At 33.2% G+C, this 18,124-nt stretch overlaps 1 protein-coding gene across 1 annotated transcript in view; it reads left to right on the forward strand.

Annotated features, from left to right (window-relative positions):
• Positions 1 to 1,284: 1,284 nt before the first annotated feature.
• The window catches only part of Mkp3 (Mitogen-activated protein kinase phosphatase 3), an 81,481-nt gene continuing 64,641 nt past the window's right edge, over positions 1,285 to 18,124 (forward strand). The window contains exon 1 of the mRNA XM_014237344.3: positions 1,285 to 2,988. Within this exon, the coding sequence (XP_014092819.1) occupies positions 2,529 to 2,988 (460 nt within the window). The 5' untranslated portion in view covers positions 1,285 to 2,528. The remainder of the gene's footprint in view (positions 2,989 to 18,124) is intronic.

An 18,124-nucleotide genomic window follows, 5' to 3' on the forward strand; every position in this document is an offset into this window, starting at 1 on the left:
ATTGTGTATGTAGATATGTTATTGTGGGTGGTTGAGAGCCAAAGTAATTGTAACTATTTAAAAATAATAGTCATCTGTGGAACTACAATTTTCATGGATTTGTTTTATATAAAGATGCTGATATATGTATATACAGATGTGTGAATGTATAGGTGTAATTTACTTAATAGAATAAACAAAATAAACACTTGGAAAAGAAAGCATCTTTGTAATACATTTTTTTTTAATTTGATATAAATGCATGTAAATTATCAGAGTACAAGTTATGTACTTATGTATGTGTAAGTTCAGGACCTTGATATTCCAAGTGAAGTTTAGGACTTATTGCTCATATTTTTCGTTTTGAGAGCGATTTGCTTCAATTTACATACATATGCATATAATTCACATTGATTATACTAATCAATATCATTTAATTTTTATACATGTTACATCTGCTTCCATAAAATAATAAAATTAGATATGTATATTTGTATTGTAAGCAATTCCCTTTAACAGCATCTCTTCCTTTAATTTAATTTACCTAAGGTACATACCCACAAATTTGTTTACCTAAAAACATGTTTACAGTAAACTCATCTCACTCCTCCCGCTCAAAGTTAACTTATACTAGTATATTGGGAAACATAACGTATTCACTCACACGCCAACAATATATAATTGCTGTAGGTTGCAAATTTTCAAAACAGAGTTGATAGTTAGATGTTTATTTTAAGACTTTTCAGGCAAAATTCCGATTTTTTTTTATCTTAACATGCCAACATATTTGTAGCTGTTTGCCGATTTATTTATCATAAGTGTATACAATCAGAGCCCAAAAGAGTACTTTGATATTATATATAATATAATATTGCTTCAGTCAGCTTCTAAAAATTTTTATTTTTTCTGAATTATTAAAAAATAATAAAATAAAACCACAAATATATATTATAAATAAAATTACAGTTATATATTGCTTTATGGTTCTAACTTTGTATTAGCACATCACTAGCGTAGATTTAACTTCTACAATGTGTTTTCTCACACATTTAACGCATGCTCTCATGTCACACTCTCTGACGCTCCCACCAGCAACTCAGAACCCAAGTGGTAAATGGAAAAAAGGCAATTTCTCCCGCCACACGTCACTTGTGTATTCCAATACATACGAACGTACGCAACGAGATTTATGGAAGAAGAAGCAGAAAAGTGGGAGAGTTTATTAATTATTTTTGTTTTTGTTGCTTATTATTCCACTGCGTGAATCCACTTGGCGTTTCGAATGCTGTTGGCTTTGTCGTTGCTCACATTCGGAACATTTCAGCCATCGTTGCTGGTCGTGTTTTTTTTGCTTAGCAAAGCCAATGGTGTCCGTGTGTCGCGCTCCGTAGTTGCTTTTCAACTTTTGTGTTTCTCTTCAATATAATTCGTTGAAGTTATAATAACATATTTAGATTATATAGAAATTGAAATAAATGTATAAAATTAACGGCAAATCTGTATAACAACATAAATTATGCAGGTGGAATGAACGTCAAGCGAGTTACAAGTGTATGACAATCAAACATTTCTTGGATGCAAATGAAAAAAAAGTATCATAATAAAAAGGCAAATCTCCAAAGCAAAGGTAAAGAGGAGTGTAATAAATGCCAAGATGAACGACAAGGGGAAAAATGAGAAAATGTACGCTTTTTTAGTTACTTTGCAATAAACAAATATCAAATATTCTTACAAAAAGCTGAAACGCGTAAACGCTTGAAAGAGTAATTCAAGTAAACTTAAATTTTGTAGTGAAAAGGTAAAAAATAATTCTTAATTATAATTAAATGCAAAGGCTATTTGTATTACAAACACTGCATATTGTGCACAGTTTGAGAGGCACTGGTAGCGCAGCGTTCAACAGTGTTCAGTGGTTCGCTGATCGTTATTGCATTAACCAAGCCATTACATGAGTTGCAAAAGTAATTGTATGCGTTCTCAATAAGTTGACAATAGGCAGTGCGTCCAGAAGCAACAACTATTTTTACCCCAGTACTTGTGAATGATTTGTTTTCGAAGTTTTCGTAGCCAAATTGCAAAGTGTGCATTCATTTTTGTTTAGAAATTAGAAAATGACAAATCGCTGATGAATTTCGGTGAGATAGCGAGGCTACCAAAATAAACCGCAACTTATGGGTGTATGAACAATTACAACAATAACATAAACGTGCAGCAAGCGTGCAAGCGTACATCGACAGGCGAAATTCTTGGCATTCGGTGCAGTGCAGTGAGCAAAACGAAGAGCGAGCGATCACGCGATGCGTCATTATTTTAGCGGTGCGCGGCTTTGAGTAACGTAACAGAATTAGCGCGGCGTGCAGACGGAACGCGTGTGTGCAAATTTAACATTGAATATTGCAAGATAAATTTAATAACCTCGAAGCATCGAAAAAAAAATGTAAAAATAATATCTATGCAAAGAGCTCAGTGAAAAGTGACCAATCTCGTATTTAAAATAGGCACAAATAATTTCCATTATACAAATAAAGTGAAAAAAACAATTAGCCACCATGCCGGAAACACATTATGATTGCATTACAAAGGACTGCCTGCAGGCTGAATTGCGCGCCATATCCGCTTCCTCACACCACAGCCACACCCACCATCCGCACATTACATCCTTGCTGGGGCAAAAGCTAATCCTTTTGGATTGTCGCAGCTCGCACGAATTCAGCGAATCGCATATCCGTTCGGCGGTGAATTTCTTCATACCCAGCATTATGCTGCGGCGTCTGGCGAATGGCAAAATCGATTTGCTATCAACAATTAAATCGACAGATCTGAAAGAGCGCATACAGAATGGTTATAAAGTTAGTCTATTCATTTTGTACAATGATGCTGGCATACAGGAGCAGCACCCGGCCGCAACGTCGTCCGGTGGTGGAGTTGGTGAAGTGGTCGCAGCGGATGCTCTGAATATTTTGTATCGCCGTTTGAAGCAAGACGGTTGTCGAGTGGTGGTGTTGCAAGGTAAGCAAGCAATTCGTAGACTTTTAAGTGGTCCGCAATGTATTTGGTTCGCTCTTCCGGCGCAGCAGTTTAATTAGGTGTTTCCGAACAAGAAAATGAGAATTTCAGCTGCAAGTCTTGCATTAGTTGCTGCTGAGTTCTCTTGAACTTAAGAAATCTATATAACGATAGAAGGATATTTCAGTGGTTTTAAGTACATAAGTTGATTCGAGCTTGACTAATCTACCTACCTCGTTTCGTTATGAAATGTTGCATGAGTAATCAGTAACTAATAGTTTGATACTCAATGGAATAATATTTTTGTACTTTTTAAAGTATGATTTGTCTCATTAAACAACATTTTGTCTTGAAAAATCATTTTCTTAGATATAAATCACCATTAAATTAAATCAGTATTTCGGAATTGGCATGCTATTGAATTTAATGTACTAAGTTTCTCAGCATATTTAATAGAGTTATTGCCTTAATATCGTTATTCTTATAAAAATGTATAATTTCTGCTATCACAACAATTTTCATATTAGAAACTTATTCATACATACTTTTTCTTTTACCTATCACCACCTTGAAAATTAATTTTTTAGAACCGAACCTATGGTTGCGTTGTTGCTATCTACATTTCTGTTTAGAGGATCAGTAGGCTAATTGTCATCGAAGTTAACTAATCTTAGAAAAAGGAGCGTTAGATTAGTAAGGAGTGGAAATGCAAAGAGGTGTTTAGTATCAAATTAGTATATTTCTACGACGGTCGTTTCTACATTTCCGGAATCGTCCCATAAATCGTGCAAGGTTTGTTGTTTGGTGATCTAATCTTGCCTCAGTGAATTCTAAGCTAGAACAGAACCCATTACTCATCACTTGCATCCTCACAAAGCCCACTCCAGTACAACGGCCTCATAAAGAATACCTTAATAATGCTGTTAATATTAAGTGGCAATAATGCAAAATCTCAAATAAGTGATAAAGTAACTCTCTACTAATCACTGATTTATTCAACTTGACCACTTAAGATGAATGACCTAATTTGCATTTGAGACACCTTAAAACATTATTACAAGCATGAATCTCGTATAGAAAAAGCTTTTCACGCGGTAACAATTAAATACTTGGGCATGCACCACTGAGAAATGGTCTCGTGGAACTTGTCAAATATCAAACAAAAAATAATAATAAAAAACAACAACAACATATGTTAGCAGCTTTGATGAAATGTAAGAAGAATTTACTAATATTGTTTGCCACTGCTGTGTTTACATCTACGGAATACCTGAAAAGGTTATTGACACACGACTGCACACCTTATCGCCGTCATTTCGTCCCGCTCAACACGTTGTCTCAGTCAATGCGTAGCGTCGGACAGACGATGCAGTGCAGCACCCAAAAAAAAAAAATACACAAAAGTTTTAGCGTGCGTGTGTGTATAAGTAATCAGTGGAAAACAGAGGGAAGGGTTTGGCCGAAAACCAATATTCAATCACGAGCACGGAAACAACAAAGAAAAGAAAAAACAAGTAAGGAAGAACTAAGTTCGGGTGGAACGGAATATTTTATACTCCCGCAAGGTAAAGTGATACATCGGATTTTCGTATATTTTTAAATAAAAGTAGGAAGTATTGCATCCATTATTTACAATCACATGCAAGAACTGTTATTAGAAAGAAATTCTTTTGGAATTTCAATAATATTTCTTGCATATTGACCGATATCAGGGAAGTATTTACCCGCTTTTACCCAATTTACCACAAGGCATGCTGTTGTCACAAAAATATTATCCCCGAATTTCAATACTAAAACTCACAGACTGACCGATACGATCGGCAAAGAATCAGTCATATGTACTGGTGTTGACATATTTGGTGTCTGCGTCCTTGAGAGGTTATATTCCAATTTCGACAGTTTTTGGGCGTAAGATTAAGTACCTTGAGGACACCATTTGTGCAAAATTTTCCTCTAATAACTTCATTGATGTTTGATCTGTATACTGTAAAGCGAAAAAGTCATAATTAATTTAAAAATTTGCTATATGTAAAGTAGACGGAGTTGTCAACCGATTTCGCTATTTATATAGTGTACAATATTAACCGTTGGATAACCTCACAATCAAAATTTGGTGGAAATTGGTAAAGTAGTTCCTGAGATATAGGAATTACCCTAAAAGTGGGCGGGGCCACGCTCATTGTCCATCTTTTAAACCAGCTCATATAAAGCCCTGCCCTGCTATCCTGGTTGTGAAATTTAATGCTTGTACCTTTTTTTTATTCAGTGAGTTGTAGCACTTTTAATAATTTTAGATATAACTTCAGTAGTTTGGAAGTTATGTACATTTAACCATTTAGAGGGCGGCGTCACGCCACACTTATTGTGGGCGTGGTAATGGTCCAATTATGCCCACGAAGTGCGAAGTAACACATGTACCAAGCTTCATCAAGATATCTCAATTTTTATTCAAGTTATCGCTTGCCCGGACAGACGGACGGACGGACAGACAGACAATCACCCGTATTCCCTATATCTAACTCGATTAGTTTTAGGTGATACAAAAACCGTTAGGTGAACAAAACTTTTATACTCTGTGCAATATGTTGCGAGAGTTTAATAAAACAGCGATAGATACATATTAACACCAATACGTTGTGTTTTTATAGGCCAAAGTGTAGCAGGTTGGGCAAAGGTTTGTTGAAGATAGTACGATCAAGTCAAATATTAACGGTTGATAATGCAGTGGGTATCTATTTTCTATCCAAGTTTTATCTATGGTATTATAGATAGGTACATATATATATTATATATGTATGTATATATAATATATTTAGCCATATAGCTGTATATATATATATATATATTTTATATTTAATATATATACATATATATATATATATATATATATATTTAATATATATACATACAACTTTTATATCGAATGGAAATATAAATAAAAGCTTTGCCTAATTAGAACTATTTTTGGAAACGAAACAAAGCATCAGTGATTAGTCAGAATTTCGATTGATCAGTATAAACAAAAAAAAAAATCCATATACAAAACACTACTCACAAATAAAACCTGTCTTATTATGCAAAGCACCTCTAGCATAAAATAAATGTAACAAAATGCTCTTTTCCAACTCGTTTAGTAACTCCCGTAAGACATTTTTTCCTATTATTTACCTTTGGCTTTAACTTTATTTTTTGCTCATCTTCCGAAAAATAATTTGAAAAGTAGAGCTGATATTTTGAAAAATTTGTTTGATTTTTTTGGAGACACTTAAGGTTAGGTGTAGTCAGAGACATTAAAAAATTACAATTTAAAATAATTTTTAAGATTATTTTCTTTCTGGTCTTATTCTACAGCTGCTTTGAAATTGTAATGCTAATTTCTAAAGCTTTTCCATATTAATAAATAATTGTATGAACAATAAGCAAAGAGAAAATAAATTTAAATATTCATTATATTGAATTTTAGTAAAATCTACCCGAAAGTTTGAAAATAATATGAATTATTGTACTAATAATTACTAACTTCTTTCAGTATACAAGATGATATTGTAAAACTGAAGGATTGCGATTGTTAAATATAACATTTCGTCATTCATATGTATAACCGCTATGTAATGAAAATTTCTGATGCAGTACATTTTATTCGTTTACTTCAGGTCTTAACTGTTTTTAATGTACCTATAAATTTAATTATAAGACGAATACGTACTTGACTATATTGAAGTTATGAGTATATAAATACATATATGTATATATATGATATTACAACTACAATGCAGCTATCTGTTATATCATTGGCGTACAATTACTATATGTACAATACATATGTGTATACATAATTGTTAATATAAATTTTAATTTATTTACTATTTCGATACTTGTACGCTATATTATTAAATTATCTTTGTTTGTCAATTTTACTGTTATTGTTGCTTATTTACTTTGCTTAATTACAGTTCATTAGTCTTGTATAATAAAGATACTTTTTATTTAATGTTTCTTTCTTCAACTATGGGTGTCTTTATATACAATTACTACTGAATGAATCGTGATACTTGTTAAATTGTTATCTACCACTCACCGCCCCTTTTTCGTCTCACTTTCAGTTCATTTCAGGTCTATCAATCAAACTGTTCCTACACGTAGCTGTGAGTAAATTAAATGTATGTATGAGTATATAGGTATTTTGTTTTTGTTCATTTCCGTCTTATCAGCCATATACCGACATTGGACTTAATTCATATGGCATCATTCATAGATATATCTTTATATAGACACGTACGTTTACACAAATATTTATTAACAGATGTGTGTGAAAAACTTTGCTGCATAAATCCAGAATGAAATTCTATTATTGATTTAAAGAGTCAATAGAATTACTTCACGGGAACTCAATTCGCACCCTCTCGGCTTGCTAAAACCCTCAATGGTCTCGTTAAAAAATTCTGAAGCAACTTTTAAATTCTTCTATAGAATTTCGTTAATCAGATACCTTACTTAAACACAGAATATTTATTAAATTGCTAAAATTTTTTCCACACTATCTCTATTTCAATATACCAGTCTATGACATTTATGCGAGTTGTGTGTTCAATTCGCCACTTTTCAAATTCTTCGAATCGCAGTCAACTGTTATAACCATATAGCCCTACCGACGTTCATTTATAAAAATAATAACAGATACATACAGTATTCTTCGCCTGCTCGCTCATAAAAATAAATAAAATAATATAGGACTTAAATTCAGTATTGCGGTTTGAAAAAATAAATGTGAGAAAATTTTAACACAACCTTCTAAAGCACTAACAATAAATGAAGTGGACGACATGTTTAAGAAGCTTATAGCTCAAACAGTCACCGACATTCCTCCCTTCCGTTCGACAGCTAATACGACGTCTCTTATGACGCAATGTAAATGAACACTTCTTCAACACACCGCTTCAACAGACCGTATGGTAGGATATCCGCAAAAATTGGATTTTCCCGTAACAACGAGTGAGCTGAGAGTGAGAAAGCATGCAGGGCTGCCAATTTCGATATTTTGTAGTAATTAAAAAATAAACTTGAATATATTTGAAATATTCTTGAAATAACTCAAAATCACAGTCGAATACATTTATTTATAAATAGGTAAACTATTTTTAATAGTTGGATTTTAGTTTTAAGCTTTTATATTATGAAAAATTATAATATACAAAATCTAAATGTGTGAAAAATCGTGTATACAAATAGAACAATGACAATATTGGTGAAATGAAAACAAAAGATAACAACTGATTTCTGCGTTGCAACTACGGGCATAACTTTTGACAAATTTTTTTTGATACGGGCGGTAAGTACGGACGGGAGGAATGTCGGTGACTATTTGGACTATTAGATCCAAACAGTGTTTTTAAGTTGAGTTAAGTAATTTTTTGTCCCTTGCTGACGGCAATGAACACAGGTCTTTAAGGAGATCTACTAATGCGTTCACATTTACTAAAGTTTAATTGCATTACATAATATCTAAGATTTACTCGATGTTTTATGCTTTTGGTAGTTATTTGATTTTTAAATTCATCAAAAAAAGTATCTGGAATAAATGTAAGGCTTTTGTTTTCTCAAGAGTGTTTGTATAATATATTCATATGTATCTACCGTATTTTACTAGTTTATAATTAATGCTCCACCACTGGCTAGACATGCATAAAGTTCTACATAAAAGGATCTGTTAAGGATAGTTTTAATAAAAATATAATAATATTTATAATGATTTCATTATAATTATTTACCTAATATTTCTATAGAAAGTATAGATATATTGCAAAGGATTTCTATATCTCTATTTCTACCGTTTAGGTAAGTTTTAGGTATGCAAGGCAATTAGGTAAACAACCGAACTCAAACAGCATGGCAACAAATCCACTCGTATAAGTCAATATGTTGGTGTTGAAATGGCAATTGACGATAAGATAAACGACAGTGAACGAGTAAACAGTCGTAACTCAACTCTTAGCGGTCATTTTTAATTTATTTTAATTTTATTTTATTATATATATGATAGTTAAAGCGTTTATGAATTAACTTTTTTGCCGGGTGTTAATGGTTTTCATTACATTTTGGCCGAGTTTATGATGGCAGCCAACAACTAACTGCTTTGCAATGCCGCGTAAACCGGCCTGTGTACGAAAGTCTAGAATAATAATTGGGTATTAACACAATTTCATTAAATAAATTATCAACCGGTAAAAGCAATCATGTTGATAAATGAAATCAAAAACTCCTGATTGGATTCAATAGAGGGTATAATAGAAACCAGTTTGTTTCGGAAATCGCTTAAAATTTCGGAAAAGTGTCACGTGCTTATATGTTTATAACACACCCGTATTTTCCGAAATAAACACACACTTCAGGGTTAATTTATGATTCAGTAGTAACCGAGTACTACCCTGTACCGCGCTCGCTAGCTGATTTGATGAGTAAGCTTTATATAAATATTAGTACAATAGATAAGTGAAAAGTTCTAGGTGTTAGCAGGCGCTCTAGCAATGTGTTCTCATATGCACATATATATATGTATGTACATATGTATGTTCATATGTATGTATATAAGCACACCTACTTATACAGTCACATTCAACGTAAATGGTTTATTGGGTGCACTCAAGGCCACTTAAATGAATGATAACGGCATTCATGCACACCAGCAGACAGAGGAAGTTTACTGTTGATATGTAAATAGTAATTTATTATCGCAAAGTTAAACTTCCGGAGAAGCTATAGATTATACGAATGAAAAAAGCAGAATTCATTCAATGTTGAATACATACGAGTATATGCCACATATCCTAATCTGTGATGTACACGAACATAAATACATATCTTTGTTTTCTAATATATCGATTAAAATAAACTTTTAGATATCTATTTTCTACAAATTTTTAAAGTCTTAGAGAGGAAATAAGCAGAATTTTATTCGGATTTTTATTCGTGTATGCATTGTCAATTTGCAGAAGGTTTTTAACCGCTATAACAACAACAATAATTATAACCTTTTAAAAAATGAATGGTTGATCATAAAATATCCAAAGTCTTAACTAAATTGACTAACGGTACAAATGTATATCTTTACGATAAGACCATTCGAGTTATCTAATTGGGCCTTTATTGAACAATTTGTGAGCCTCAACTGTTTGCTAAACCTATCACTAATTTACCAATTTGAGAAAAAACCTAATAATTCACTCAGAGACCAACTAATTTGAAGATTTACAGTTTTCTATGTTTTTATAGCCTGTACAATGTAAGTATGTATATTAAGTTTGCCACGAAGTGTGTAAAACCCAAGAGAAGACGTCGAAGACCCTAAAAAGTATACATACTTATATCGTATGTAAATGTTCAGCCTGACAGGCTGAGTCCATACGTCCTTTTCGCCAGAAGAAACTGCTCACTTGTCGCAACCACATATACATAGTATAGCATATAGCTGCCATAAAGTAAGTCCTTGTATTGTAAACTTTTTTATTTCACGGTATACCCTCACGAAATTTGCATGGATTATTGTCCAAAACAATGGTTCAACCTTCGAACAAATTGTTCGGATCGGACCACTACAACATTTAGCTGCTATGGAAAGCTTTTTTATTTGACGTGATATCTTCACGAAACTTGGCACTGATTATTGGTCAAAGCAACGGTATAATCACCAAACCAATTGCACTAATCGGACGACTATAGGGTATAGCTGCCATACAAACTGACCGATCAAAATCAAGTTCTTATATTACATTTTTTTTTTACATGTGAAAGTTATAGTTTTGTAGATACATTGTATCTAAATATTCTATTAAAATTACTTTGTGTATTTTGTAAAAGTCAAAGTGCACAAAAGTTGCTTATAAAAATAAGAACAATAAACTATTCATTGAAAACTGCACGTCTGTCAACTGTGTCACTTCCACTAGACAATGAGTCCGTACATGGGCGCAACACATGGTTATCAAATAAGTTTATGCATATTCCATGCGAATGGAGAAAATAGTGTCAACAACACTTTTAAGCGATGAGACACATATGCATACAACCATGCATACATTCATTTACAACCATGCCTACATTCACATACACACAGTTTCTAACAAACTCGATAAAGCATTGAAATTCGAGTTAAAATATACAATATCCAAGAATTAATGGGACTCTCAAATTCTATATGCATCCATACATATGTGAACAAAGTTACCCATGTGTACAACGTTACCGTTTTGATGCGATCGGACCAAAATTGGTAGATTCACTTGCCTTTGGTAGTGTGGTTGGTAGGCAAAAGGATTTGGTGGCAATATTTTTTATTAGATGTATTTACAATGAAAGTTAATCTTAAGATTTTTGTTCGCTTATAAACGCATACTTATCATGAATGACCTTCACAGCGAACATCTCGTATGGATTGGTTAAAATATTCGATTTGCTTGAAGAAAAAGAAGAGTGTGCGTCAATTGTTGCTAAATTTATTTGAATTTTAATGCTGGAAACTGTCACCGAGGTACCGCTTTCCGTACTTACCGCCCGTATTAAACATTATTTGTCAGAACTAGTGGTAACATAGAAAGCAGTTGTTCTCTTTTGTTTTCATTTCACCAATGTTGCCCTTGATCAATTTGTATACATAATTTGCACACATTTAGTTTTATAGTTATAATTTTTCATAATGTCAAAGCTCAAAACTAAAATCCAACCATTAAAAAAGTCTACCTATTTATAAATATATGTATTCCACTGTATTACTACCAAGTTACGAGATTGGCATCCCTGCGTTGCAAGAGAGCAATCAGCTGACTCGTTTCTACGGGAAAAATCCAATTTTCGCGGATATCCTACCGTACGGTCTGTAGGAGTGGTGATCGTATCAGCTGATTCGGTCTACGGTTTTGCGTCCGTGACTGATTCCAGTATAAGGTTTATCTGTATGTAAGTACATATTTAAACAGATGTGAAAAACTCGGTAGGTTTGCAAGAGATTTGGTACCCAAAGATTTTCACAAGTGAGTGTGCATTTATGCGGTTCGACTGCGCAACACTGCGTGCTGCGTATTTCATTTGTATGTTGAGATGATGGTCACACATTATGCATAATACAAGTACCTACCCGCTAAATAGTTTCAAAGAAATACTAAAGACGGGAATTCCCTAATCCACAAGAATGTATTGAATATCCGCTACTAATATTTTCAAGGCCAAATTTATAACATGAATTTCCTAATCTTTAAGTATTAAAAACTCATAATTTCTTTACTCCGTATTAAAAATTTATAATTTCTTTACTCCATAATCTATATCTTAATTTTCTCCTTATTTACAATTTTTGAAAATATTTCTATTATTCTATGCATACATATTTGCATATTACATACAAACAAGTAAGGAAGGGCTAAGTTCGGATGTAACCGAACATTTTATACTCTCGCAAAGTCAAATGGTATACTCGTTTGAGATTTCTTTGTGGATTGACTGATATTTTCGGTAGAAGGTCAACTACAGGCACTGGGGTCCACATATTTAGTACTTAGGGGCTTGAACCGTTTTGGTTCGATTTAGAAAATTTTTGGTCACAAGGTGGCATACTTTAAACGTATTATTCACGCAAAGTTTTACGCCGATATAATCATTGTTGCTTGATTTGCATAGTGGAAAGTGAAAGAATCAAGTGGTATTTAAAATGGTGTCATATGGAAAATAGGCGTGGTTGTAATCCGATTTCACCCATTTTCGCACTATGACATAGAAACATTAAAAGAACGTCACGCACCGAATTTGGTTGAAATCGGTTAAGCAGATCTCAAGATATGGGTTTTCACCTAAAAGTGGGCTGTGCCACGCCCACTGTCTAATTTTGAACGCGGTTCCTATAAAGTCATCTTATACCATCCCAGAGATAAAATTTAATGTCTCTGGCGTGTTTAGTGCTTGATTTATCGCGCTTTTAGTAGTTTTTAACAGTACCGTTATATGGGGAGTGGGCGGAGTTGCCACCCGATTTCAACTATTTTCACACCGTCAATAGAAGTGCTAAAAACATTTGCTTCCAGTGAATTTTGTTATTATAGCATTAGCGGTTTAGGAGATATGCACATTAAACCTATTAGAGGCGGGACCACGCCCACTTTTTAAAAAAAAATTTAAACTGCAGATGCCCCTCCCTAATGTGATCCTGTGTACCAAATAACAGTCTTGTATCTTATTGCGGAGCTTAGTTATGGCAAGTTATTTGTTTTTGATTAATGGCGTTTTGTGGGCGTGGCAGTGGTCCGATTACGCCCATCTGCAATACCAACCGTCTCACGGTACCATGAAACATGTCTACCAAGTTTCATAAAGATATCTCAATTTTTACTCAAGTTAGAGCTTGCACGGACGGACGGACAGACGGACGGACGGACAGACAGTCACCCGGATTTCAACTCGTCTCTTCATCCTGATCATTTATATATATATAACCCTATATCTAACTCGATTAATTTTAGGTGATACAAACAACCGTTAGGTGAACAAAACTATTATACTCTGTAGCAACAGGTTGCGAGAGTATAAAAATAGATAACAGAATTCAAATTTGCGATCGAATTCATTTGAAACCGAGCGCTCTTGCAACCATTCAAAGGATTTGAAAGTGAAAAGGAATGCTGAAAGGGGTAGCAGCGAGCTGTTACGAACAAGAACACAAAGCGTGCCACCCGAACACGAGTAGCACGGTCCCTTCGTCTTTCCTCGTCGTCCCCTCGCCCACAATAAACTGGTTTGAGACTCTTTTGAGTCCCCTGGCACTGACAACACAATTTTCAGTGTGTGTGATTTCTACTAACCCAGTAAGAAAAATTTAATTATGAAGTCACAGGAAGAAAATGGGTTTTAGAAAGCAAAAAAGTTAAATTATTTTATTGACATTAAATGTACGCTTTTTGCATTTATTTACAGTTTCTAAGTCCTTAAATTATTATTTAAGTTGCTCATTTTAGTTTCTATACAGCAAATTGAGTGTTTCACAAATTCAATGAGTTGTATTTCACATGATGGGCATGCAATAGTACCAGGTGATCTACTACCAAGCACAACATTATATCAAAATGCTAAAAATAAGATATAAGATGGATCATCAGATAGACATATAGAACAAGTAAGGGAGGGCTAAGTTCGTGTGTAATCGAACATTTTATACTCTTGCAACTTGGAAGAATCAAAGCCAGGAAAATTCCTTTAAGTGTTGGTAAAATTTTATATTAAACAAGTAAGGAAGTTCTAAGTTCGGATGCAACCGAACTTCAGGTGGTGGCAAAATTTTGTATTAAAGGAAGTATTGATCCGATTCAACCCATTTTTGACATAAAGTCTTACTATTATCGATAGTTTCATTTATTTATTTTATTATAGGAATTTAAATTATATATCTTACACATTGACCGATATTTTCGGTAAAAAGTCAACTATAGGCACTGGCACCTTGGGGCTTGAACAGTTTTCGTTCGATCAAGACAATTTTTGATCACAATGTGGCATGCTTCAAACGCATTATTCACGCAAAGTTTTACCCCCATATAAACATTGTTGCTTGGTTTGCATGGTGGAAAGTGAAAGAATCAAAGGGACCACGCCCACTTTAAAAAAAAAATTTAACTGCAAATGCCCCTCCCTAATGTGATCCTGTATACCAAATAACAGTATTGTATCTTATTATGTAGCTTAGTTATGGCAATTTATTTGTTTTTGATTAATGGCGTTTTGTGGGCGTGGCAGTGATCCGATTACGCCCATCTACAATACCAACCGTCTTACGGTACCAAGAAATATGTGTACCAAGTTTCATAAAGATATCTCAATTTTTACTCTAGTTACAGCTTGAATAGACGGACGGACAGACGGGAAGACGGACAGACGGACGGACGGACAGACAGTCACCCGGATTTCAACTCGTATCTTCATCCTGATCATTTATGTATATATAACCCTATATCTTACTCGATTAGTTTTGTGATACAAACAACCGTTAGGTGAACAAATCTATTATACTCTGTAGCAACAGGTTGCGAGAGTATATAAATGTTGCGAAAGAACTACACCTAGATTATTCGATTATGCAAATCATGAACAAATTGCAATCAACTTTGGTATCTTCTTGACTTGTATAAAAGGCTATAAACTTAGACTTAGTTTTATTGCTATATTTTAGTTCGCGTCAGCTAAAATTATATTAAAACACCTTCAACTGAATTATATATATGTAATATTAACTCGACCGAAGAGGTTAATTTTAATATATTTAATTGATAAGAAAACATCAACCGGAGGATCGGAATTCATTATATTAGAGATATCTGGTTTAGACCAATTACATTCTAATTCAGCGCTAAACCAAATAATTTTTAAGAAAACTTGTCCATTTAATTTCAATAAAATATCACACATATTGACCAACCTTTTTAAATACAGGTGGAAAGAGGGAAATTGCTTTATGGGGAATATTGGGGCTATAAAAAGGGAAGGACTGATTGCATTAATTTTGACAATCTTAAGATATACACGAGAACATATATTAAAGCGATTTTATGTATAAATAAGTCAATCTTTCGCCCAATTTTATCCATTTTAAGCACAAAAAGAGACAACTCACATATTGGCTTGAGCAGTTTATGTTCGATTTGGACAATTTTTGGTCAATAATTTTAAAGGCATTATTTGTGCAAAGTTTTATTCCGTTATATCATTTCGTTCTTTGTTTGTATACTGGAATGTGAAAGAATCAAATGGAATTTAGAATTATGTTATATGGGAAGTAGGCGTTGTTGTAGTCCGATTTCCCCCATTTTCGCACTGTATATAAAAATTTGCAACTTGAGGAAGAATTTTTTGTAAGCTTTTTTTAACGCTATCTTTAGCTATCATTCAGTTTTAAAATTTTTTAAAAAGTGATAACTGTTATTCGTATTATCTTGTATTGTTTCACATTGGTTACTTTTGATAGGTGGCAATTCTGTTTTAACACATTTATAGCTATATTATTCCACAAAAAAGAAAATCCAACTTTTTTGATATATGGAAATCCTATTTTAAAACAAAAAAATGTAAATAAAATTTTAATTCAAACCGGCTATGAATCTGCAAATTTTTATTTAACAAAATAATTTTTAAATTTTATATTTGTTTTTTTTTATCTTCTGCGATTTTCTTCTATTCATTCAGCATTTTTCCTACAAGGAAAGTGGGTACGAGCTTTCAGTACGCAAGTCAACGCAATGAAGTTTGTTTCCGCGCACTATCTAACGTCAGCTGTTACACTTACATACGAGTTGTTAGCAATAAAAACCGTTATATTTTTATTGTTTGTTTTACTTTTAATGGCAGTGCATACAAAGACAAACGATACGTTAATCTTTAAGCACAAGAAATTGTGAAATTATGCTCTTAAATGCTACAGTCACACCAAATACATACATATGTACACACGAACAAATTTATATGTGCATGTATTTTTAAATTATAAGCATTTCCGTGGACAAACTAATAAAGTGACACTTTAATTATTGCGTGCGAATCGCTTTATTGGTTATTTTCATAAGCAATTTAACCGCAACCCTTTGACCCGGTTAATTGTACTTATTAAAGCTCATAAAGCATGCTTGCGTACAGACAAACCTACATACAAATGTGTGCCTATGTTACTTATGATACCCTAAACTGCGAATGAAGTGATTAAGCAGCCTATCAGTTGGTTTACAATTTACAAGTGTCTAAAAAAACTGGCGTAACAGCTCTATGGTGAAATATCAGTACTGCTGAATTCGACTTTGAGAAATACTGAAGATCACATTTTATGCTTAATTTTGATGCAAGGCTGCAGATGATTTAATTTCGATTTTTCTTTTCTTACCACATTGCCACATACCATACAAATAATAATAAGGCTAGTTTTGTTTCTGAGCCAGGTGGCAGCTTTGGTTAGAATATTTTTGAAAAACTGTCTTCTTAAATAATTCTTTTCCTAAAATCAATGCATTCCTTTAACCAGCCTTTTAAACCGCTTACCATTAATTTGATTGCTTTATAAATCTTGTTTACGCTAACTACGGGTAATTATTTATAAAATTTTTATTATGTTTAATAAGTCGAAAGCTGGTTCAAGCTTTTTTCTCCTCATTGCTAAGTAATTTGGGGAAAATACAACAATCCTCTTGCCTCTGAAAGCTTTGAAAAAAATTCTTCAAACATTTGAAAGATGGATCACCTGGTGCCCTCCAATTTCTCAGCACTGCAAACTTCATTGATCTTTTATTACCTCAGTACTGGTCTACAATAAAACATAAAATATTATAACCCAATATAATATCAAAATAGTTAATAATTATTACGAAAAAAATATGAAATAAACTCACCATCTAGAAAGCATTTGCAAGAGTTACATGAAACATGTGGATCCCATTATTTTTCCTGATTTTTAACAGGTAGATTGAAGTAAACTTGATATGCTTCGGAAATCTTTAAATATTTACTTAAATCATACTTTTTCTCCCTTATTTTAATAAATATAGCAAAACGAATCAGCGTCTCGTTTACAACTTCTCGAAGACATTTTGTACTGGTTGTTACAAGAAACAAAATTATGAAACAAGCGACACTATCTCCCGTGCTCTTCCCTCTCTTTTGACGGCAATAGCCCGCTAATATCAAAAATGGTCAAATCGATAGAATTTCTTAAAAAGCAAATATTTTCGATTTGTAATCTCCTTTCCCACATATATTTTCTTATATGACCAGAATATATTAACCATGTACAAAAAATTGCTTGATCTGTGTTATCAATGCAAGATATATAGGCAACAATAACGGAATGTCAAACATGACAGCCCACATGACAGCATGCTGGATTTGTTCATAAACAACAACTGTCGGCGCTTTTTTATGTTTTCCCACACAAAACAGGAATTCGAAATGATTAAAATAAATATGAACTAACTTTTTAACACAAATAAAAAATAAATACATATAACAAATATTTATATCAATCGGAAAACGTTCGGTAGTAAAATGCTAAGCACAAAATTTAATAATATAATCAAGTGGCCGCTTTTAGTGACATGACAACAAATACAAAACAGGTTTTGGTTTGAAT

Source organism: Bactrocera oleae, chromosome 6, assembly GCF_042242935.1.
Source record: "Bactrocera oleae isolate idBacOlea1 chromosome 6, idBacOlea1, whole genome shotgun sequence".
NCBI lineage: Eukaryota > Metazoa > Arthropoda > Insecta > Diptera > Tephritidae > Bactrocera > Bactrocera oleae.